The sequence below is a fragment of the Capra hircus genome, chromosome 13, assembly GCF_001704415.2.
Source record: "Capra hircus breed San Clemente chromosome 13, ASM170441v1, whole genome shotgun sequence".
Classification (NCBI taxonomy): Eukaryota; Metazoa; Chordata; class Mammalia; order Artiodactyla; family Bovidae; genus Capra; species Capra hircus.
This window is the reverse complement of record NC_030820.1, coordinates 30,748,070-30,774,032: the sequence shown is the minus strand read 5'-3', so window position 1 is coordinate 30,774,032 and position 25,963 is coordinate 30,748,070. Positions and strand designations below refer to the sequence as shown.

At 40.8% G+C, this 25,963-nt stretch overlaps 1 protein-coding gene across 1 annotated transcript in view; it reads left to right on the top strand.

Annotated features, from left to right (window-relative positions):
• Window positions 1–25,963, top strand: part of CUBN (cubilin) — a 272,327-nt gene that overhangs the window by 116,135 nt on the left and 130,229 nt on the right. The window contains exons 29-31 of the mRNA XM_005687978.3: window positions 15,226–15,407; window positions 19,976–20,150; window positions 21,801–21,970. Coding sequence (XP_005688035.2) covers window positions 15,226–15,407; window positions 19,976–20,150; window positions 21,801–21,970 — 527 coding nt within the window. The remainder of the gene's footprint in view (window positions 1–15,225; window positions 15,408–19,975; window positions 20,151–21,800; window positions 21,971–25,963) is intronic.

Genomic DNA, 25,963 nt, shown 5'->3' with positions numbered 1-25,963 from the left:
TGGCTTTATTTGAACGTGAGCTGGTTCCTTCTTGACCACCTGTGGACATGCGGAACTGTGTCAAAGTGCTTCTAAAAAAATGCATTTTGAGAGTCCTGGCCAAGAACCTCCTTGAGGTCAGCCATGTTTCTTGTAAACCTTCCCTCTGTTCTTTCCCTCAGGAGGTCATTTCAACAGTCTGTGTTATTGTTGGTCTTTCAGCGGAATTCTTCCAATTTGTCATTTTTATTCCTTTTGTGACTTAGACTTTGTGGGCTGGAGTTTCTGGGAGGCTCACCTTTTGAAGACAAAGGTTTTATCTTTTGTAATTCCGTTAGCCATTGGCCTTACAGGCGAGTGCTGGGCAACTGGCCTGAGAGTGTGGGACCCAATAAACTGGGCGCTGTGAGCAGATCCGTGGGTCTCCCTCCAAAGACTAGGCAGTGTGTGGTTTTGCATCATGTGGTAGTGATTACTCCGGGCCTCTGAACAGGACATCTTTCATTCAGTCTTTCATTCAGTCAACCAACCGGCGTGTATTTACACATGACCAGGATCTGGGCTTGGTGCTTGTAGAATGTAGAGAGTATATTTGTTTGCTCAGGCCGCCATAATAGAATACCAGACTTCAGGTGGCTTAAACAACAGAAATATATTGCTCACGGTTCTGGAGGCTGAAGTCCAAGATCCAGGTGCTGGCAGGTTTGGTTTCTCCTGAGTCTTCTCTGTTTGGACTTGCAGATGACAGCCTTCAGAGTGATTGGCCAGAGACAGCCTGGAAACTAACCCCATCACCATAAAAACCAAGACTATGAGGCACACGGCAGAGCAGTTCTCCTAGGTGCCCTTACCCTCCTCCTTTCTGCCCGGGCACCCCATCAATAAAGTCTCCTGGTTCATCAGCACATGTGTGTCTTTGGACACTTCATTTCCAGCTGTTAGACAGAGCTCACTGTAAAGCCCGGGAAGGGCTCCTCCTTCCTGCTACATGTCCTTGCATGGCCTTGTCTTCGTGAACCTACTGATGTCTCTGTGTCTGAGTTTTCTATTTGTGTAAGGAGGCCAGTCAGATTGGATTAGGGCCCCCTCTGGGAGCCTTACTCTGCCTTTATCACCCCTTTAGTAGCCCTGTGTCCAAATGCAGTCACATTCTGAGGTGCTGGGGGTTAGTGCTTCAACGTGTTGATTCTGGGGGGGCAGTGGGAGAGACACAGTTCAGCCCATAACAGAGCAGAAGGAGACAGCATCCTTGACCTCAAGGAGGTAGTCATGTGGTAGGGGAGACAGACAGACACATGAGTGCAGAATCCATGACTGTGATGCCTTTGGGGCTGGGAGGAGACCTAGGCCGGCCTCAGGTCTCCTTTGAGAGGCCCTCCAGGCTGCTTTGATATGTGCACTGAGTTTTAAAAAAGAAACAAGAATCAGTCAAATATCTGGGAGAAAAAGACATTTCTAAGCAAAAGCAGGGAGTCTTGAGTTGATGGTGCCAAAGGTTTTCAACAGGCAAATATTTCATATAGAGTAGGAGTCCCCAACCTCTGGGATCCAATGCCTGATGATCAGAGGTGGAGCTAAGGTAATAATAATAGAAATAAAGTGTACAATAAGTGTAATGCACTTGAATCATTCCATGACCATCCTCTTCACCCTGGTCTGCGGAAAATTTGTCTTCCACAAAACTAGTCCCTGGTGCCAAAAAGGTTGGGGACTGCTGATCTAAAGCACAGGTTCCAAACACCAACCCCAAATAGCTTATTGGGATTCAAAATTGCTTCTTGAAAATATCTTATGCTTTATGTATAAAGCACAGATACACAGAATACAGAGCAGATATATAGTATATCTGTGATATTAAATTTTTTGAGCAGTTGGCAAAAATATCCAACAGCCTCCTTAGAAGGGCAATAATGAACAAATAATTGAGAAAATCCTGAGCTGAAGGGAGGCAGAAGCCGAGGCGGAGCAGGTTGTCAGAGCCTAGTGGATAAGGGCCGTCACAAGAGCTTAGACTTTATTTTGCGTGGTCTGTCCTGCCTCCTGCTTCTGTGAGATGCAGACATCCACAGCAATCTGGAGGTGCAGTGCTCACAGGGAAAGTGATTTTTAAATTGTGGTCAGCAGAGATTCCGGGGCAGGCTTGTAAGGCTGGGCTGTGAATCATACTGTCTAGTCCTCATCTCAGGCCGAGACCTTTCTCTCTGCTGCTGACAAATTGCTCTCCCGTGTCATTTCCTGCTGGGCGGTAATAGAATGTCCCAGAGAAAAGCGGTAAAACACTTCTCCCACTCTGCCTCGAAAGTAACTTCATCTGCGCTCAAGAATGTGTCCTTTGTTCAGTAAATCTGTAAGCAAGCTCTTGATAAAGACAGATGGATGAAAGCATAGACTCCCGTGATTGATTATGTAGTGTGATGAAGAAATCTTCTTCAGTTTGGGTCAAAATTTAAGTAAAAGAGAAACCTTTTAGAAACGTTAGTTCTGTTTAATTTAAAAGTTATTTCCCCAACTGTTAACTAGGCTTTCTTCTTAGCATTAGCATTTACACATGCTATATCCTGCTGTACTTATTCTGGCCACTTCAGCATATTTGGTATTTTGGATTTTTGTCTTTGTTGCTCTTGGAAAATGTTTAAGCCAGGAGATTGAAAGTTGTGTGCAGTCTTAGTGGAGAATCAAAGCACAGATTGTTATATTATGATACTGTGTCTGATTTTTATTTAGGACAGATTCTCACTTAACATCTTTTTTGGAAAGAAGTGCTTAATGGATAATGGTCACGTAAAAAGGAATCTGTTTGGAAGTTTGTAAAGGGATGATAACATATGAAGAAAATCACCCAACTCTTCTTGCCTTGGCTTCACAATTTTTCCAGCAAGGTCCTAGTAAATGAGAGTTTACACTGAACCTATGTAGACATTTCACTATGAGTGAAAAAGTTAAATCCTGACATTATTTGCTTCCCTGACGACAACAGAAAATACACATACACATAGTTGACCTTCATGCAATGTTGGCTCTGTGTCTCGTAACCAGTGGCGACCTTGTAGAAATCTGGCATCCCAGTTCCCACGTCGCTACTGTGTGAAAGGCTGAGCTCTATTTCCATCGCTACTTTTCCAAACAGTTAAAAAAAAAAAAAAGTAAAAGTAACCCTCAAACAACCATGACCTTCCCAAATCATACATTGCACAACTTGTAATAGTCCTTGAGATTTGGGCCAAAAAGCAGGGCTTTCTCAAATCTTCTGTTTGTATTCTGGTTGCTTGGCAGCAACACCCCTGATGGACACTGCACACACTTTCCAGGGGATTCCACACTTTTCTGTACAACATGAAAAAAGAAACCACACATTTTTTTTTTTTATAGTTTCAAGTTTTGTAGCAGTCCCAAATGACTAAATCAACACAAAATGAACATGATGTTCCGTATAGAACATACTTTTTGTCCCCAGAGATTTCCCTTTTTGAGCATTTACTTAAATATTGCCATAATTAGCTCTGACCTTGGGTGTCCAAGGGCTTGTATTTTTGTATATGCCCCTGAACATTCAGAGAAACTAAAGCCAGCCTTCAGTGGGCTTGACTCACAAAATCAAGAATGAATCTCCAGTGTGAGACAATAACTATATTCTAGAAGGTTTAATCTAATTCTGAATTCTCTGTTTAAGTAATGAAATTGACATACCTTGTCTCTGATTTCTTTCTCCTCCCTACTGTACTTACAGACTACTCACAGGCCAAATAATATAGATTTTGCAACTTATATGTAATGAAAAAAAATTTTTTACATGTTTTTCTTTCTTTGGCCTTGCTGTGAGTTATATGGAATCTTAGTTACCTGACCAGGAATTGAACCTGAACTCCCTGCATTTGAAACACAGTCTTAACCACTGGACCACCAGGGAAGTCCCCCTAAATGTAATTTTAAATTTATTTTAAGACATTAATGATGATAAAAGTAAGACCATGTTGCCTTATTAACAGCAAACGAAAATATGCTTTACATGATTGGTGCATTGATTTAATTGATACCTCATTTATTATTACTAGACCAAGTAATTATGTAAAATTTTGATAATATAATTTTTGAAAAGTTGGTGCTTTTCATGTGCTGGATTTTACTGTGTGCTGGATTTTTTGGCTAACACTTTAAAAATACAATCTCTTTTCTTCTCTTACTAATTCTCTGAAACCAGCATCTCATCCCCATATTATAGATAAGAAAATTGAGAAAGGAATCTTAGAAAAAGTTTAGTAACTTCCTGAAACTCACAGTGATGGAATGAGGACACAACTAAGTGTGTGGTGTTGAACACCCAAGCCTGTGTTTTAAACAGCTGCACTCTGCCTACAAGCAAATAGTTTTCCCCCAGTTTTTCACTGCAAAAAAGATGGAGTAATATTGCAATGCAGAGAAGGTCAGAGCTTATAGTAGGTAATTTCGCAGCTAAGTTCCCACTGAGGATAATGGGTGTTTTCAAATGAACGTCTGCCATCTTTCCCAAGTTAATAATGTTCCAGTTCCAAGGTCTCCCCTCTAAATTGCACAGTTTCTTCTTTCTTCATGGTCTCCATAGCAATGAAGGGGTGAAGCTCATTACGTAGTGAAGAGCTAGTTCAAAATAGCTGAGACTGCTTGTCTGTCCTCATAAAGTTTCTTTCTCTGGAGTGGCTGCATATGGTTGCAGTAATCATACAGTTTGAGCTGGGGTAGACCACAGAGATCATCTAATCTGTTACCATGGTTTAGTTATGCAAACTAGCTTACGAGAGAAGTGATACAAAGTGACGGTAGCTACCCCGTAAGAGATTAGTTGGATGAAGTGAATGGATGAAGTTTGATGAAGTGACTGGAGCTGATCTTCAATAATTTAAAAATGGCTAAGAGAGAATGATTGATTTCTTCTGAATTGTTAAGAAGATAATTTCTACTGGGAAACCATTTTTTATCTTGGTTGGAATGAGTACATGTGATGAAAGAGGATGTAGTTAATCAAAATGAAAAGATGACAAGATCGACTATACTTCTCTGGGTCAAAAAGACTTTTATCCTTTCATACAAAGGAAATTAAAATTCATATTATGTGTTGTTGTTGTTCCATCTCTCAGTTGTGTCCAACTCTTTGCAACCCCACAGACTACAGCATGCCAGGCTTCCCTGTCCTTCAATATCTCTTGGAGTTTGCTCAAACTCGTATGTCCATTGAGTTGATGATACCATCCAAGCGTCTCATCCTCTGTCATCCCCTTCTTCTCCTGCTCTCAATCTTTTCCAGCATTTGGTGTCTTTTCCAGAGTCGGCTCTTCACATCAGGTAGCCAAAGTGTTGGAGCTTCAGCATCAGTCCTTCCAGTGAATATTCTGGGTTGATTTCCTTTAGGATTGACTGGTTTGATCTTCTTGATGTCCAAGGGACTCTCAAGAGTCTTCTCCAGCACAACAGTTTAAAGGCATCAATTATGTGAAAAGTCCTAAAATACGGGTACATTGAGTTCATGTTTCTCTACAGTATAGTAAGCTGAAACACTTCAGTTCAGATTCAGGACATCTCAGAGAATCCAATGGCTATGATGATTTTAATTTTGAATATTAATATGACATCTTATGTGGGAATTTAAAAGTCATTTAAAAATTATGGACAGCATTGATTTTTGAGCTTCTTTGTATAATCCTTGTATCTATTTTCCAGGTCATTAACTTCATGTTATGACCATATTCTTTCACTCTTTTTGTTTTTTTTTTTCTATCCCTACCATTGAAAACTGATTACTTCATATCCATTCCTGTATGGACACATTTAGACAAAATGACTATCACAAAGTCTGGGGCAGTGATGAAATCACTGTGGAAGATGAAACTCTAAACAGTCACCCTAAAATCTAGAGTTGGCTTCTCCTAGTGTGGTACCTAGCCTAAGTTTGTCTCTAGTTTTCTCAGCTTTGTGCTGAGTCTGAATGTTTCTGTCCCCTCAAAATTTACATGTTGAAACCTAACTCTTAAGGTGTTAGTATTAGGAGTGGGGCATTTGGGAGGTCCTGAGCATAAAGCCCTGATAGCTGGGAGGCCTCACCCCTTCTACCATGTTATGTGTACACCCAGAAGAAGCCCTCAGCTCACTTCCTAGGGTGACTGTAACAAAATACCACAACTGGGTAGCTTAAAACAACAGAAATGTATTCTTTCACAGTTCTGGAGTCTTGAAGTCCAAAATCATGGTCAGCCTGGCCATCCCTCCAAAGGCTCTAGAGAAGAATCCTTCCTTACCTCTTCGAGCTTCTATTCGTTGCTGGGAACCCTTGGCTTTCACTGGCTTGATGACATGTAACTTGAGTGTCTGTTTCCATCTTCCCATGGCCCTCCTCCTTCTATGTCTCTGTGTCCAAATCTCTCACCTCTTAGAAGGGCAGCAATTATACTGAATTTCAGCCCCTGTCTAATCCAGCATGGCCTCATCTTAACTTTATAACATCTGCAAAGACCCTTTTCCCAATTAAGGGCAGATTCACAGGTTCCTGGGGAATACCATTCAACGCAACCCGGGAGCTTCTGCAACTTTGACAACTCTCCCCTCTCTTGGAGTCTCCGGCTTTTGTCTTCCTTCTAACTTCTTTCCCCTCTAGAGAATTTCCCATTCCTTGGTCTTTGCATTACCTCATTTCCTTCTCTGATTTCATGTCATGATTGCTCCTCTCTGTCATCAGAGAATCAGTGCTAACCCACAAAATCCCCCCTGCAAATTGTACTAACAAGTGAGTCAGATGCATTTGGGGGCCCCACTCATGGCTTTGTCTTCAAAGAGGGCTGTTGACCTGATTTTCAGTTCAGTTCAGTTCAGTCACTCAGTTGTGTCCAACTCTCTGTGACCCCATGAATTGCAGCACGCCAGGCCTCCCTGTCCGTCACCAACTCCCAGAGTTCACTCAAACTCACGTCCATCGAGTTAGTGATGCCATCCAGCCATCTCATCCTCTGTTGTCCCCTTTTCCTCCTGCCCCCAATCCCTCCCAGCATGAGTCTTTTCCAGTGAGTCAACTTTTCGCATGAGGTGGCCAAAGTACTGGAGTTTAAGCTTTAGCATCATTCCTTCCAAAGAACACCCAGGGCTGATCTCCTTTAGAATGGACTGGTTGGATCTCCTTGCAGTCCAAGGGACTCTCAAGAGTCTTCTCCAACACCACAGTTCAAAAGCACCAATTCTTCGGCTCTCAGCTTTCTTCACAGTCCAACTCTCACATCCATACATGACCACTGGAAAAGCCATAGCCTTGACTAGACAAACTTTGTTGGCAAAGTAATGTCTCTGCTTTTGAATATGTTATCTAGATTGGTCATAACTTTTCTTCCAAGGAGTAAGCGTCTTTTAATTTCATGGCTGCAGTCACCATCTGCAGTGATTTTGGAGCCCCAAAAATAAAGTCTGCCACTGTTCCCACTGTTTCCCCATCTCTTTCCCATGAAGTGATGGGACCAGATGCCATGATCTTAGTTTTCTGAATGTTGAGCTTTAAGCCAACTTTTTCACTCTCCTCTTTCACTTTCATCAAGAGGCTTTTTAGTTCCTCTTCACTTTCTGCCATAAGGGTGGTGTCATCTGCATCTGATTTTAGTCTTCTCTTTTACGATGAACACCTATCATTTTCCTTTCTCCTACATCCCAGGACTGTGGCATATACTTTTACACTATTGAGGGATTTACTGATAAAACCAGTCACCTCTCAAGGTTTGTAGCAGAAAAAGTTTTTATTTTTAAATTATAGAAAAACTATTAAAATAGAAATCATTCATTTTAATGAAGTATATGAACATCACCGTTTGTTTAAAATTGATTTTTACTGTACTCTGGCTTTTCAGCTTCTTTTTAACACTGATCACTGATTTCTCAGACATTTCCCTCCAAGGTTAGAGGGTGAGGATGTGAAGATGTCCCATTTGGGTCCATTCTCTGTTGCTTTTCATCCAAAATCAGGGAGCCTGGGCCATGCCACTCCCAAGCTGGCAGGTCTCCTGATGCTCTTGGTTTATGGAACATAGTTTCAGGAAATGCCAAGTTTAAAGAGGTTTGAGCGATTGTAATTGCAGGAAACACAGAATATGCTTTTAAACTTTGTGCCTCTAATTCCATGCAACCCTTTCTTTGCTGATTTGCTTTTATTAAAACACTTGTGTTAAAAGCAAAAAATAAAAATACAACCAAACCACCCCAAACCTTGAGGGTGGAACATATACAGATTATCCTTCTCATTGCCATTGTTCCGGGATTTTATAACTCACTGCTTGTTTTAGATCAAACTTACAAACAAAGAAACCCCAAAACAGTGTTAGCAAAGTCCTTCTATGGAAAAGATTTAAGTTATCTTTACAAGTGCACAGGTTTAACAACAACTTTTAACTCTTTCTTGTTATGAGTTCTGTAGATCAGCATGCTTCCTGCTGATAAGGTAAGCGCTTCCTTTCAGCTGATGACTGGGAGTTTGGAGGAAAACAGAATCAAACAGATGATCAGTCACCAGAACTAAAAGCTTTTAAAGATTAACTAATTATAACTAAAAAACATATGATTCTCTTCAGGGTGTTATCTTATTTCACTTCAGCTGATATCCATTGATATTAGTATATTAGATTTGTTAGATTGACCTCAAATTAAATGAAAAGATTCTTACTTTATAATTTTTTTTCTGGTTGCTATGATGATATTTTGCCTTAGTAATGAGGGTGGTGTTGAACACTGTCAATCCAGGGCCTTAGGGATGAAACACGCAACTAGTCATAGTGGAGAGAAGGCAGAACCTGGAAGTAGGGGGTTGGGGACAGGTTGGGGGTGGCTCGGGAAGTTTGGCCCCAGAGCTGCCATTACTGTGTGAGTTACATGTTCAGCAGCCTTCTTGAATCTCACTTGGGCGATATGATCATTCTTGCTGACCTCGTAGAGTTGTTATGAATCTCAAATAAGATGATGTGTCCATGAGAAGCAAGCACACAGAGAAACTGTTCACTACCACACAGATGTGAACTATCTTTATTGTAGCTTCATGAATAATTGATGTCTTATATCTTATTGGGTATTCACGAGGACTCTTTAGCTGGTATGGGAGTTCCTCTTCAACTCTAAGTCCTTCTCTAGTCTTATCCCAGGTCTGGATTAACACTGGCTCAGTTGTAATACACAGTATATGTGGTGTGATTATCATATGCAAGACACTTAGATAAAAACCATACTTTGGTTTTTCATTAAATCGATGTCACAGCCCTATGAGGTTAAGTACTAACACTGTTACAGATGAAAACACCGAGGGTTAGAAAGGTTGAATTAGTCATCCGAAGAGTAGCACGGTCAAAGCTGGAAGCTCTTTTGTCTCATGCCACAGCCTATGCTTTACTTGGTATGCCATTATATTTCCAAAAGTTTTGCACCTTGGTGTGCAAATTATGCAACTATGAAATCATGTCACCTCCTCCATGAAAATCTTCTCTTACCAGTCGGGTGCAAAGAGCCACCATCTCTCTCTTTCTTCTGAATAGGTATCCTGCAAATCTCTTGATTCAGCACTCCATTGTTTACTTCTTGGTTTGTATTTTTATTATTTAATTATTTTCTTTATATAGACCCCCGAAATGCTTTCTGAAATCACTGTCTTCTGTTTTAGAGGACTGAAGCCCAGTTATAGCGAGCTTCATTATTTTCCTACATTTTATTATTCATCCAATGAGACAGACATGACGATGAGGAGGGTCTTGGGCGTCTAAACATCACCTCCTGTGCCATTTCTTGATAGTTGTTGGCTGATATAACTTCTTCCATCTCCAGCCTTGTCTATCCTCCATCCCCGCTTTCTACTCTTGCTGTGACCCCCTGGTCACTGACCCACAGTCACAGATGTGACTGACAAAGACATGATTGTTTAAAATTATTGCATAGCTTGCTAACCTGTAATTTTTTTCCAGTACTTTCATTTGTTTTAGCATTTGCAGGTGTGTCTATCCCATTATTCTACTCTAACTGAAATGTAAACACCTGAGATTTTTCCAGAAGCCATGTCGTTTCCATCTCAAAAAGAGGTGATTGGATTTAGAAATATGTTTTCTTCTGTGACTCATTCAAGAGAAACTGTATTTTCACAAGAGATTATTAAGTCTAGAATCTCACACCAAGAGAGTACAGTGAGCAAAACAATGTTTCTTCTTTCTGGCCCAAATAAATTTAAATTTAACAGGAAGGTAAAATTAGGATACTCATTTTGTGGCAAGATTTTAATATTAGACATTAGCAACCCTGAGAATAACTCCATAGGAAAAGCAAATAAGTAGATTTTTGAATTCCACAATCTTTATTAAAAATAAAAATAAAAGTTGTTTCTACCACACAAAGTGCAGAAATAGTAAATGAGATAAACAGCTTTGCTATTCAGTGTAAATAAGATGAGGCAGAAGTAAATCATTTTGCTTTTGATTCATTTAAGCATTTGGAGCATGTTCTCTCTCCTTTAGAATTACACACAATAGGAGTTTTTGGACTGTCTTGCTATTTCCTGTTATTGGTAATGGTATGTGCTGATATAGGTTCCAAATCACATTTCCTGTCTGTCCCTTTTTCACAGCTAATTAAGTGGAAATTGATGTATAAATACAATTCAAAAGACTCACACTATATATTCTTTAAAAAACTCTACTGTTTACTGTGAATTATAGTTGTTGTTTGCTTTCATTTATAATTTTAAAAGCTCAACTATTGGTGTGAATTTATTGTTTTTCGTTTTTTAACCTATAATTATCCAATTTAAAATTCATGTTCTAATGTTTCACTGTGAGCCTAAAGGTAGCTTTAATTTATGAAGCAAATCATCAAATAAATTCATTACATGTTTAATTTGGGGGTTAACAGACATTTTCTTAATTTTGTCATGAATTTGTTTTTCCTTGTCACTTGAAGAGAGATAGAAAAAATAGACATTACTCTTTTTTTCAGATTTTTAAAAGATATATTTTGACATAATATTTTTTTGCCTGACACCAAGTACAGATTTATTAAAACATCCCCAAATGTAGGAAAAAATGTGATACCCAAGACAGTGAGGCATAACTGGCTAAATGCTGATAAAAGTCTCTCATCTGTGGACTGAAATTAGTATCAAAAGGGAATTATGCCAACATTGTACTACTGAAACCAACAAATTCTAAAATATCTTTTGGCAACTCAACATGATGATTTATTTATTCTTATTTATAATGTACCATCAATTAGCTTGTGAAAGATAAAATATAATTCACTTTTTTTTCAAATCAAGACGTACTGAAATTACGCTTTGCAAACGGGAGGAAAAGCAAAAAAAACTTAATGGTTTGCAGGAGGGCATGTGGTAATGGCACTTTTTTAATGTCTACAGATGGATTTTTTTGGGGGGAGACATTAAATACACCTGACTTCTTTAACACTTATACTATGGCATATACTCAACAAATACTGATTGAATGAATGGATAAATGAAGGAGAATTGGAAAGTTGTTTGTCTCTTTCAAAATTTAGAACTACAAAGAGGGAGTTAAATTTCTGCCATACTTATCAGAATTAGCTTTTTATTTCAGTACTTTATAATTTTTACCATAAAATACCACTGAATTAATTTGCTCTACTTTGCATTTGGTATGAACTTTTAAATCAAAGTTGTTACTTTTGGACAGATTAAACTTCAGAGGTAGTGAGATTATGTAGGAGAAAAAGAAAGCTGCAAAGAGTTTTCAAGCTCCAACAGTTTCCTTTTCTCCTCCTCATAACCGCACAGTATTTTTCCCCAATATGGTATCATTTTGGATAATATTGGAATTTGTCTTTAGGAGACACACACTTAAGTGCTATTCATGAGAAAAGAGCATGGCATACCTAAAAATAAAGCCGTGCTTTGTTTTTTATAAACCTTGTTTATGTTTATTTTAAATCTTAGGGAAAAGTACACTGTGGGTCTCCAGAGCTGTAAGTGGGTAAATAAAGCAAGTACTGTAATTTTTCAAAGCATTGCTGACTGCCAAGAATCTGATATTATCATTCCAGCTTACAGCAACTCATTTAAGAGTATTAATATCCTGTTATTTGCAAAAGAATTCACAAGGAAACCTAAAACAATTGGAAAGACAATGAAAAAATATTATATAGACTTTTAGATGAATCAATGATGATTATAAAGACTTTTAGATGAAAAATAATGAATTAGATTTCTGATGAACTGAAGCTAAATAAAAATGCAGGTGAGGTAGTCAGGCTTCCATTTCCTTGTTCTTTTTTATGTTTTGTGACCACAAAGTTATTTTCCTCTGAAGATTTTTTTTCACTGGATTACTTGTTTGGTACAACTGATACCAAGAACCATAGAAGCTTAAAATGGGGTGAGAGCCTGGTCTTGCGTACCTATACTGTATTTTAGTAAGAGATGATTTCTGTGGGCCTCTGTGTTGCTCACCTCCAGGGAGCATCATTGGATGGAATGCTCTGAGACTGCTGCCCCCTGGGGTTGTGCAGTGGTGCAGAGCACAAGTACAATCTGTGCTGACTTTGGCTTCAGGAATATTTTCCATGGATGGTTGTAGTAGGAAAAACATTTTCTGATCTTCATGGCATTTATGTTTTTTTAACATTCACCACAGCCTGCAAACAATGTCAGCCCGCTTAATTTTAAATATTTTTTTTTGCAGAACTTGAACCAGAAATAAAAGTAGAAACTTGATAGGATAGATACCATCCTGTGCAACAAATTTAAAATCTGCAAGCGCAGAAGTTTTTTTAAATGGTAGCAGGAAATTGGCCATTCAAGAAGATGGTAGCATGTTGAGCTAGAATCTAATTTCTTTACACAATTAGGATTCTTCTTGGAATTCTCAGCTTTTCTCAGTCAAGTGGAGATTCAGTGTGGAGACTATTTCTTTTGAACTTTCAAAACACTTTTTTCCAACTCCCAGTACAGACAAATTTGCATAAGATGGGTAGTAGACAAACCCTCAGGTTTAGTGCCTTATATCTTAAGCCAGTTAAAGTGAAAAACGCATGTATATTCACAATGGAATGAGGAGTCATTGTCATTTTTAAACATGAAAAGCCTGAATTTCAGAAAGGGAAGGTGCTTGGAAGAATTTGCCAGCTGATTAATATTAAAAATAGAAAACAAAGATATGTTAATAGAGCAAATAATGTTTTTTTAATCACCAAAAATTGCTACTGGGAAACAAGACAATTTATCTTTTTTCTAATTTTATCTTTATTTTGTTCTAACTTTGTCTTTAAAATTTGAGTCTTCCTCAAGTTTTGCTTCTGTGATTTTTCCTCTCCCTGTCCATTCTGAAATCTGAATTCTCACCAACGATGTGAGTCTGTAGAGTGTAGTATTATTATTAAGTACACTGGCAATGTGAATTGTGTGGATTAGTTGATAATGGGAGATTCTGTACATGGATGACTCCCTCTCTCACAACCAGGGTTCCTTGGACAAACCACTTGACTTGAGCTTGTACTGATTTGAACATTTGAGAAATGAAGATAATCATAATATTTGCTTCATGTGGTTCTTATGAGCATTAAAATAGGAAATATCTGTAAAGTGCATCTAAACACTCATAGCAGTGGCAATATTTATTGTGTACCACATGTTGTAGCATTTTGATTTTTTATTATAATGATTCACGTTAATTACTCTCTAAGGCATGATATATAAGCATTCATAAAACATATGCTAGCGTCTTTTTCCCGGAGAAGGCAATGGCACCCCACTCCAGTACTCCTGCCTGGAAAATCCCATGGATGGAGGAGCTTAGTAGGCTGCAGCCCATGGGGTCGCTAAGAGTCATACACGACTGAGCGACTTCACTTTCACTTTTCACTTTCATGCACTGGAGAAGGAAATGGCAACCCACTCCAGTGGTCTTGCCTGGAGAATCCCAGGGACAGGGGAGCCTGGTGGGCTGCCGTCTATGGGCTCGCACAGAGTCGGACACGACTGAAGCGACTTAGCAGCAGCAGCAGCGTCTTTTTCCACATTTTATATATCAGGTTTTTGTTTATCTGGTTGGTTTGTGGATATACATTTCCCAGGGTCAGGACCTATATCATTTTTCATATTGTTTTTAGCAGACTTTATTTTTTAGAAGAGTTTTAGGTTCACAGCCAAACTGAATGGGAGGTAGAGTTCCCATGTACCCCTGCCTCTACCCGTGAGCAGAATCTCCCGTTATCAACATTCCCCACTAGAATGGGACATTTGTTATTACTTATAAACCTCTATCAACAAAGCCCATAGTTCACAGTAGTTCACTCCTGCTGTTGTACATTCTATGGGTTTGACAAGTTTCTGGCATATGTCCACCAGTCCGGTATCATACAGAGGAGTGTCACCTCCCTAAAACTCTTCTGCATGCCCTCTCTCTCTCCTTCCCCTCCAGTCCCTGCAAACCAGGTCATTGACTGTCTCCATAGTTTTGCCTTTTCCAGAATGCCATGCCATCAAAATGATGCTGTGCATAGCTTTTCCAGTCTGGCTTCTTTCACTCCTTAATACACATAGACATTTCCTCCATGCTTTGTGATGGCTTGATAGTCCATTTGTTGTTAGTGTTGCAAAATACCCCATGTCCAGGAGGACTACAGGTTATTTACCTAATTCAGCTGCTGAAGGACACCTTGACTGCTTCCAGTTTATAGTGATTAAGAATAAGGATGCTATGAACATCTATGTGAAGGCGTTTTATAGACTTATATATACATTTTATTTACTAGATTCTCTCAAACAAAGGTAAGGATTTTTAACACTTAGCATTCCACATCTTAGGTCCAAAAGAACTTAGGCATAATGTATTAGATACAAGCAAACTGAAGACCAAGTGACCTAATATTGACTGTTTACACAGTCCATTGTATCTCCTACTGGGAGGATTCTTTTACTGGAAATTGTCACCTAAATATAATGAAGAAAACCTATTAGAATGACATTTTGAGAATATTACCAAAGATTTGACATGGTGAGCATAAGGACTGAGAATTATTGCACCAAGTGATATAATAAATTTTTAAAAATTAATAACAATAAATGGAACTATAGCCATGATATTTTTCTCATTGTTTTATAACTGCTCATTATAATTTTATTATGACTTTTTTTCCATAAATTAGGCATTATACATTTTCAGTTATGTTTTATATAGGTGGATTTTTGAATTTTTGCCAGTGGCTGATGCCCTCTGAACTGACTGAGTCTTGTGGTTTTCACAGGTTGTGGTGGAGAGCTGTCTGGGGACATGGGCTCCTTCAGTAGCCCCGGCTACCCTAACAGGTACCCCGCCAACAGGGAGTGTATCTGGTACATTCACACAGCCCCTGGGAGTAGCATTCAGCTCACCATCCATGACTTTGATGTGGAGTATCATGCAAGCTGCAACTTCGATGTTCTGGAGGTAGGAATTCAGATTGTTTTTTAGCACATTACAGGATTTGGGGTAGAACCAGAAATCACTCTGCAAAAATTCCCAAATTCTTTCCAGTGGCCAACAGTGATCTCTTCTGGATGTTGGGGGGCAGGTAATGTGACTGGGAAGTAGTGCCAGGAAGCAGAAAGGAGGGAACCAGGGAACCGGGTGAGGGGGACTGAGGAGGGTGAGCCAAGGAAGGGAGCTGCTGCTGTTGGCAATGAGAGCTTAATCCTGCTATGACCTTCTGAGGTCCCATGAGGTCTGTTCCTCCGAATCACCCTTCTCAGGACACAGGCTGAGGCATTGGTCCCCCAGCTCCCATTCGCACTGATGGAGGGTGGCACTTGGGATTGTCAGCACTGCATACTTCCAGTCTGAGAAAGCTCCCTTAGGAAGGCAGTGGGCGGCAGAGCGTAGAGAAGAGGCGAGTGTTTGGTGGGTGGAGGGGAGCAGGACAGTGAGCCCAGAAAGTGCCCGCAACTGCTCCAACCCTGCTACCAACACTGTATCGCAGATAATGAAGATGGCCTTTGAGGATCAATTATAACCAGCTGTTCGCTGCAGTAATCTAGTCATCAGATAATGTCCAAGTACACAGGAAATTCCTACCACCTCAACCGTAGGGATTGCATCACGACAAGGTTCTGTAGCTGGTAGAACTCAAAACTCCATGAAGGCCTTGTGTCTGTTTTTGTTTTGTTTCTCTGCTATACCCTGGGGCCATAGAGCACTTGGCAAATAGTAAACACCTGATGTCTGTTTGTGGGATAAATGAAAATCTCCAAGCTTCTGACTGCCTTGCAGTGATAATGTACATTTATTGTGATCGCAAAGGAAATCCAACCTCCATTTTCCCACTTGAGTGTTAACTAATCCTGGGAGGTAAGAGGGGAATTCTGTCCCCCTTCTACTGCTGTCAAAACAGAGGGTCAAAAAGGCTGATGGATTTTTCCACAACCTTAAGGACAGCGAGTGGAAGAGCTAAGAACTGGACTTATCCACCACTGCACAGTCCACATCAGCCAGTGTCAAAACACAGAGGTGGGCAAGATACTGAAATGAGTGTGTGTTTATAGGACTTCACAGGAAACTTTAACACTTGAAAACCTTAATTAGAAACCGAGTTCTTTCCTTGAAAAGACATGGGGTTCTCAAATCATGCCTTCCCTGGATGGGCTCAGAGTCAGCAGGAATGGCACATAGCAGCTCAAGTCTGTGCAAAGGAGGCCGATGCTGCAGAAAGTGACAGAACAAGGGCATCCTTGGGTTCAGCCCAGACCCTCGTCTTCACGTAAGTCCTGCTGCCCAGTCACAACTCTATCTCAGAAGAGGACCGGCTTGTGCGGCAGAGAGAGCAAGGTGGCTCCCGAAATTGATGAAATTCAGCACTCAGAGTGTGAAGTAGAAATAAGGCTCCATGTGAAAGGCTGAGATGCTCCCTCCTGCTGACAAGAATCCTCAGTTGCAGGAACCCCCTTAACTGATACAAAGGGCTGGCTGCAGGGTTTTCCGCAGTAATGTGAAATGTTCCTCACCCTTCATTTTCATATTCCAAAGCCCATGTATTGCTGCCCACTTGGCAGAATGTAAATAGGTTCATTGTGCTTTGGTTTTGTCACACCCAGTACATGAGAAGGCAAAGGGCAGGCCTGATCCCTGCGAGCAGCCTCAGGGGACAGAGGGACAAAGAAGGCCCCTGGGCAGCAGTGTTCAAGCAAGATCCCCACAGAAAACTGGAATAAGAGGCTGCAGTTTGCTGGGGACTTGGTTTATTAGGACAAAGTGGTTTCACATGTTCCATCAAACCAGGATTTGAGGGTATACTTTGAAGCCCTTAAATATTTGGGAAAATTTTTTTAAGGCTAAAGTGAGTAACTCTTGCTGTAACACTAAACTGAGTAACTGACTTGCTCTCCTAAACCTTGTTTGACATCTCTGCAGATGCTCAAGAAAGTGCTGTCATCAATCTGGTTAATTTCTGGGAAAAAAAAAAAAAGAATTTTTTCCATCCCTCACTACATGGATGCTGATAACATGTTAGCAACAGGTTTCACGATATTTTACCCCTGGCAGGTGTGTGGCATGAAAATACCACCAGCTTTCTCCACCCATCTGCCCTCCCTCACATCCTCCTCTCTTGTTCTGAGCATAGCCCAGCGGGTCTTGCTGTCACCAGGTATGGGCTTACCTGGGTTTCCCCTGATTTAACCAAGAGCCAGTGGATTTTTCTCTCAAAAACCAGTGTCCAAAGAGAGGCCAGTTGCATTAAGCAGCAGCCCTTTGGTTACTCATAACCCTGGAATGCTGACTTGATTGTAACAATAAATGGAGCTAACAGAGCAGAAAGAAATGTTCAAAACAGATTAAAACCGTAGGCTTTGAAATGCTCTCTATCCTGAGCATTGGCTAAAAACACATGTTTTAATCTCTGATCATCAGGCCAATTCTTTTCCCCACAACGTTGAGTCACACGCTGCAATCCAGCGGACCACACCCTGACATTCTTTCCATCTTTTTCCTCTTTTGAAGAGTCATGTGCTAACCATTGCTTTTATTCATGGAAGTGAAAAGTACCGTTCTTTTGTTTCGGTTGGAGAAAGGAGCCTAAAGGGGCACAGAGCAGAAAAAGGAAGCCACCCCTCAGTGCAAAAAAAACCCCCAGACAATCACTGGTTTTTCCTCCACTGTCTTTGTGAGCCTGACCCAGTAAGAGGGGAAGCACAGAACATCAAAGCGGCAGTGCTCACCCTTCTGGAGGCTTCTAGGCCCAGCCGACTCATTCCTATTATGTTTGTGATCTCAAGGGGACCCTGAGCAGGGAAAGCAGAATATTTTGCTGATGTGCAAGTTTTCTTTGTTAGAACTAAACCCTTACAGTCAGTGTGCTGTCCAAATATGTGCTGCTTGTGGGGCCAACAACTGGGAGCTCAGGCTGTGGGTTTCAGGCTCTGAGCTCTGAGCCTTGGGCCAGGGAGCAGGGGACTCTCAAGGATGCTAAACCAGCAGCAGTGTGGTTTCTGCCCTTTGCCTGTGTGTGTGTGTAAAGGGCCACACAGGCCTCTTCCTCTAGTTCCCCCTCCGATGGGACTGAGGGGGCCGGGCAAACAGCGCTCCTCCTGAGGAAAACCGGCACCAAGCAGCCTGCTCGCTTCATTCCTCTGCAATTACAGCCCTTGTGCTCGGCCCTCCTGGAACAGCGGCCTCATTCATTTTGGCCTTTCCCGCATGGCTGGGGGGAATTAATCAGACAAAGAAATCATTATGGATTCAAATCACACGCTCCTCACCGAAAGTAGGCTGCTTGTTCTCTCCTTCTCTGGAGTACACTCGAGTGATGCCCGCGTCAGTCAGCAGCCGCCCTGGGGTGGGCAGGGGCATGGGCCTGAGGATGGGGAGAAACTCAGGGTGGGAAAGCCACACAGATGCAGAGGGCGAGGGGGTGGGGAGGGCATGGAGCCACGCTTTTCCAATTCTGACCTGAGCCTAGATTTAAATGGATGTTCTCGTGAGGGAGAGGGAAGGGCCCAGATACCAGTATGCCTGAAAACTGTCAGCAAAAAATTGGTCATTCTTCTACACATACAAGTTTGGCAAGATTGAAAGCAGGGGCTCTGCATCTTTGTGTGGTTCTTGTCTTCTTCATCCGCATCCCCCAGCCCCCCACACACTGGTTGTCCAAGGGGCCCTTGAGAAGCCTGTGTGAGAGGCAGCCTGGGCCCGCGCCTCCCCCTCTACTGGGCGGGGCTACACCTCCTGCAAGATACTGGACATGCAGTCCAGAGGACACACTGGGGGGAGAAATGTGTCACTGGGGTATCAGGTCCAGTGAGACAAATAGTTGCAAGTTGGAGGAGCTGAGGAGGTCTGAGGACAAGTGAGAATGGTGTAGTGGGGCAGAGACCTGGTGATTGCTGAGTAGAAATTGAGTACTTTTCATCTTGCTCCTGGGAGTGCCCAGGCTCTGGGAGGAAATACAGGGAGGTCTGTAGGACTCCCTCCTGAGGACACCACAGAACACACTGATAGAGGTTACATTTTCAGTCTCTCTGAAGGAGCAAAAGTTTCGTATTAAATCCTAATCTGAAATATTCAGATCGCAAATGGAAAATCCTAAAAATGTAGCAGGGTGATCAATAGTCTTCAATGAACAAACAAAATGGCTTTGTGCTCAGACTATTCCCCTGTGCCCAGAAGAATTAGCAAATCAGACATGATGCTGGACTATCTGCAGTGCCTCTGCCAAAGAAAGCAGGAAATCCTATGCAGACTGGAAAAAAGGAAGAGGCGCGATAAGAAGGTTCTGGAGTTATCTCCTCAGTTCAGCTCTATGGTTCTGTCCGATGGAATAAGCCAGCATTTTGTGGGTGGTTGAACCTGGGTGTTCCAAGGGCAGAGGGAATGCCTTTGAAAATCTAACTCAAGTTTATAGCTCACACCCACCCAGGGTGGCTGAGATTTCAGTCTCTACTAATTATATTATAGAATCCAAAGGCTAGTGATTATAATTGCTTACATATCTCTCTCAAAGTTCTTTCTTCTCCATCCTATCGTAGATCTATGGAGGTCCTGATTTTCGCTCACCCAGGATAGCCCAGCTGTGTGTGCAAAGATCATCTGAGAATCCCATGCAGGTCTCCAGCACTGGAAGTGAGCTGGCCATCCGGTTTAAGACTGACAGTTCCATAAATGGGAGAGGCTTCAATGTCTCATGGAGAGCAGTCCCTGGAGGTGGGTGAACCAAGGAGGTATCACTAAATTCTTCAGTTGAACCTTTATTTAATTTCATGACATATTTAGAGAGTGCTATGAAGGCTACATCCTCTATTACTACTCTGACTTCCCTAATAGGGAGCATTGCTTTGGAATATACACTTCCCTAAAAAACACAATGGAGTTTAACTTCCAAAGAGTCACCTCGTATGTGAAAACCAGCCAATGCAAGCATGCACATCCATGGTGAAAACAGAAGCAGGGTGGCTGGTTAGACTCACTTGATCCCCGTGGGATTTCTGCTTGTTCACCAGACAATGTGGGCATTAGTAAAGTGGTAAATTACTTTATGCTGTGTGTGTGGATGCTTGTTAAATACCCAAACTATAAATGTGAAATTTGCCAATTCCTAGGAATTATTACCTTCTGTTATATAGTGACTTTCTGCCCAAGATCTTAGGCTGTCTAAATAAATTGTTGCAGATTTTCAAAGATAAAGTATTAATGCACAACTCTGAGCAGATGTTAATCGATACAACTACTAATTAAAGCAGTGTTTACTGAACTGCTCTGTGTCAGGCACTTTTCTAACTATTCTACAAAGACTGTCTTGTTTAATCTTCACAACCACCCACTAAAGGAAGTTCATTTCTTATCCTCATCTTACTAATGAAGAAATTGAAGCTTAGAGAAGTTAGTGGCCTATCCAAAATCACACAGCTAAAAAATGTAAAAGCAGAGATATGACTCAGGCTGCCTTATGGTCCCACTTCTGCAGGTCAAAGGTAATACTGTCAAGTTTATTAGGTCTTTCCTGAAGTTAATGATTCATTAATTTAATAAAAAATTATACTTACATAGTGTTTAGATTACCCCAAAATGATTCTCAGTTATCAGAAAATAACACTGAATTTTCTCTTTCTAGTTTATATTGTCATAAATCTGAGAAATGGTGGGTCACAGAGTTAGACATTGATAGGTATTTGATTATATCATAGGAATTAAAAAACTTAATGGCTGTGCAAAGTCCAGAATATCAAATTTTTAAAAGTAGATGTTAAATTATTTGTAAAATTGTATACTATTGAATTGGGCTTACCTGGTAGCTCAGATGGTAAAGAATCTGCCTGCAGAGCAGGAGACCCGGTTCAATCTCTGGGTCAGGGAGATCCCCTGAGAAGAGAATGGCTACCCATTCTAGTGTTCTTGTCTGGAGAATTCCATGGACAGAAAAGCCTAGAGGGCTACAGTTCATGGGGTCGCAAAGAGTCGGACATGACTGAACGACTAACACTCATACTTCACACTACTGAATTATGAGCATTCTTAGAACCAGATGTGTTATTCTTAAAGTATGTTATACTTTTAGAAAACAATGAAGAGGCATTTCATGGCTTTGTGAAGACTTGATTTTATTTGCGTTATTTTTCAATATTTTGAAAATAATGTGGCATTAGTATCTAAAGTATTTGAAGTCTTAGACATCCGTCTTTGTTTTGTTGCAATGCAAAAATTAGTGAGTATTTAGCTCTTCAGAATGTTTACCAAAGACTACATTAAAATGGTGGTCAAACAAAGTAGCATATTCTTCTCTGCTCCCAGATAATGGTGTAAAGTTTTGTGCATCAAAGACTCCTCTTATTATTGTATTGGGTCTTTCATCCATAGGTTGTGGTGGCATTTTCCAGGCTCCCAGTGGAGAGATTCATTCTCCAAATTACCCCAGTCCTTATAGGAGCAACACTGACTGTACTTGGGTCATTCAAGTGGAAAAACATCACCGTGTTCTCTTGAACTTCACCGACTTTGACCTTGAACCTCAGGATTCTTGTGTTTTGGTAAGTAACACAAATCTCAAGCCTTTTCTCTGGTCAAAACAGAGCATGTTTAGTGGATGTGTTGGCTATGGATGTTTTCAGTGTCAAATCACAGGAAACTCAACTGTTAGCAACTTAAAATACAAGCACATTTATTTCTTACCTAAACACAAACCGCAAAGAGTCGGACACAACTAGGCGACTGAACTGAACCGAACTGAAACACAAACCAGGAGGTTTGTTTAACAACCTAGTCTCTGCTCTACTACTCTTAGGGAGCTGGCTTTTCATTTTGTGTTTGTTACCTCTTGGCCCAAAAATGGCTGTAGCAATTCCAAATACCCTAAGTTCAAATCTGAAGAAGAGGAGAAGGAATAGTGTTTGTTGTTTCCATCTTGTATTTTTTTTTTCAATCAAGCAAGCAAAATTTTTACAAAAGCCCCCTTACAGATAATTGGCCAGAATTGGCTGCAAGAAAGATTAGGGAAGTGTAGTGGGTTATGATAGTGAATTTACCAGAGCCACTTTCAGTCAATTATTATTAACTGTCTGCAGGTTCTCACAAGGTTTCACTTTTCTTGAGCTCAGGATATCTTGATCTGCTGCTTGAACAAATCAGTTCAGGAACAGACTAGATGGTGAGATAGAGTAGAGGAGAAGAGCTACGGCTGTTGGTTGGTTCAGAAACTTTCCATCACTGTCAACAACTTTAATACGTTTTCACCTGAAACTAATGTCTGATGTGAGAGTGACTTAGGTTGTATTTTGAAACTTTTTTTTCTTTACAAAAGATTTTCCATCTTTTATTTGTATTTAGAGAATTCTCATTCAAATATAAACCAGATCCTCTTGGCTAATGGATCATTCTGTTTTAGTTTCCTGGCAGTTTCTTATACAAATTCCAACTTGCTAGCTTTCAAATTTAACTCAGGAAAATTCAAAAGTTGTTTCATAACTTTCAAAGTAGTCCAGTCTAATGGAATGGTTTCGAGAATTATTTTACAAGATTAAGTCATTAATCTACTTAAAAGTTCAGTTGATTTATGGCTATGTATTAACGTTTTAACATGCGTCTTCAGAGTCTAAATTGGCAAAGCCTTATACGAACTTAAGGTGTAGGGCATCCACTTTCCATAATGGTAACTCTCCTGACAAGGACAATTTAAAAAATTTGAATGATGTTTTACAGCATTTTCCTAATGCAACAAGGAACTCACAAGGTGTGTGAGGTTTCTGAGTTAGTATCTGATAGAGATATGAGCCTGGTATTTGAGACTGCTTTTGCCTGTCGGCATTTGCTGATCCAGAAGGAGTTAGCAGCATTTCTGAGATCTTCTCAGGGCAAAGGGGAACAAAACTTGTGTCCAGGATCTGAATGGGGTAGGAGTACTGATAAAACATCCTGAATCATAGGTAGAATGGAAGTAAAACAGCCTTCACAAAGACCATATCCCAGCTTCCAGTCACCTGAGTGGCCCCCAAATCTGAAGCCATAGAATGAGAGCAACCTTGCATCACTAATGCATCCAGGCCTTGGACATCTGACCAAAACAACTTAAACTTTTCTTCAAAGGGAGATAAAAATCATTCCAGACCTCATTTCTACCAATAATTTTCATATGCAACAGTAAGCAAATTATCAAAGATGTTCATATACATGAGGGACGATGCACCATAAATGAGATTCAACATGGAAATAAACACACTGATATGCCAGGTGCTGAAGTTATCAGGCACACAGCTTACTAAGCAGCTATGGTTGCTGAGACTATGGAGATGAAAGTCAAACTTAGAACTTCTGACAAAGACTGCAAATCATAAAAAGTAACATTGCAAATTGAAAAACACTGAAAATTTAAAAAGTGGATAAATGCAAAAGCTGAAATTAAGATCTCAGTGGAAGGATTTGGGGTTTTTTTGTTTGCTTTATGTTAGACAAATTAGAGACTAAGAGAGAACAAGTGATATCAGAAGAATCTATCCAGAGAAAATATATTTATAAGCAAAAGGGTGAAAAATACAGAACAGAGGTTAAGATATATATATAGGATACATATAAAAGATGTAACATGCATTTATAAATGGAGTAGTAGCCATATTTGAAGAACTGATGACTAAGGCTTTTCTAAAACTAATGAAAGACATCAGTTTATAAAACAAGATTCCCAAGGAACCCAAACAGCCAAGCAAGACAAATAGAAAGACATACTTATCTAAAAAAAACTTAAAGATTTTAATCTAAAAGATCAAGGAAAAAAAGTTACAATCAGCCAGGGGAATTGGTGAGTAGGGGAACAAAGTATCTTCTAGAAAGTGGCAGACTGAATGCTGACTTTTCAGCAGTGATGATTGAAAGGGAAAAATAGATTGTATCTTAAATTTGAAGCAATAAAATAACTACCAACCAGGAACTCTATAATCTCTTAAAATAACCATTAAATATGAAGGTGAAACAATGCATTGAAACAGTAGAGGTGCCTTTAAGAGAAGTTTGAATGGGCCAGAGACATCTTGTCTACCTTACTGTTGTGCCTCTGGTGGGTATTTCTCCATCTCTTTCTCCCTCTCGCAGTCTATATGGTTCTAGGTACAGTTTCTTCTCTCTGGGAAAGTCCGTAATGCATAGAATTCAATAAACAAATGTATGTGAAAAAAACAAAGCCTAGGTCAAAGGCACACCCAGCATGGCGGCACTGTTTCCCATCCCGTGGCTGTGAGTAGGATTTTCCACCTATTTATTACATAATATATAAATACACAGACTGGGTTTTCTAGTAACCGTGGCTATATCTCAGCACGCAGCTGGGCTTGGCTTCATAGTGAGAGGAAACAGAAATGAGGAAGCAAAACCTCAAATATGATCTGGTCTTTAGGCATAAAGATAAGAAAATGAATCCTCATACTGGTGCTGGGAGGAGTCCAGTCTAGTAGATATGCTAAAATACAAAATGTAATAGTCCACACAGGTTGTCAGGATCAGGGCATTCTGTGTGAAGTAGTTGGGGTCTCCCAGCCAGTAGGGGGATGGAGTATCAGGAGCAGATGCTGATAAGCCCTTGAGCCATACTTGAATGTAGAAAGTGAACTGTACTGGCAGTGTGGGACACCATAGTGCCATGGTTAAGAACTTAGCTCTCCCTGATGCTGAGCCTGGATTTTGCCACTTTTAGCTGTGATGTCCGGAGAAAGCTAGTCTTTCAGCTTCAATTTCCTTAACTCTGCAATGGGGACAGTACGGAGTAACCATGTCAGTTTTGTTGTTGGGATATTTAAGATCATATAGGTGATCTGCTTGTCGCACAGCAAGCCCTCCCCCAGGGCTTCCCTGCTGGCTTATTGGTGAAGAATCCACCTGCCAATGCAGGAGACATGGGTTCGATCCCTGGTCTGGGAAGATCCCACATACCGCAGAGCAACAAAGCCTGTGTATAACAACTATCGAGCCTGTGCTCTAGAGCCCAGGAGCTGGCACTAACACAGAAGTAGATGGAATCCTATAGAGGAGTATTTTGTGAAGAAAAAGGGATCAAGTAAACCCTTGGCCCTAAACTACCATTTAGGAGGAAGATGGGCTTCCCTGTGGCTCAGAGGTAAAGAACCTGCCTGCAATGCAGGAGACACAGGAGACATGAGTTTGATCCCTGGGTTGAGATGATTCCCTGGAGAAGGAAATGGCAACCCACTCCAGTATTCTTGCCTGGAAAATTCATGGACAGAGGAGCCTGGAGGGCTATAGTCCATAGTGTCACAAAAGTGTTGGACATGACTTAGCAACTAAACGACAAGAGGGAGAAACAGAAGGCGAGGATACTGAGCGTTACCCAAGAAGACAGGAGGAGAAGCAAAAGAGAGTGGTAGCGTAGGAACCAAAAGTGAAGTCAGTTTTTAAGAGTGGGTGGGCAAAGGGACCAAGTCCAGCAGATGTCAACCAGGATGAGGCTGAAAGGAAGCCACTGGATTCAGTCTTTGGTGACCTTGAAAGGAGCAGGACTGGTGTAGGTGGTGTTGGGAAAC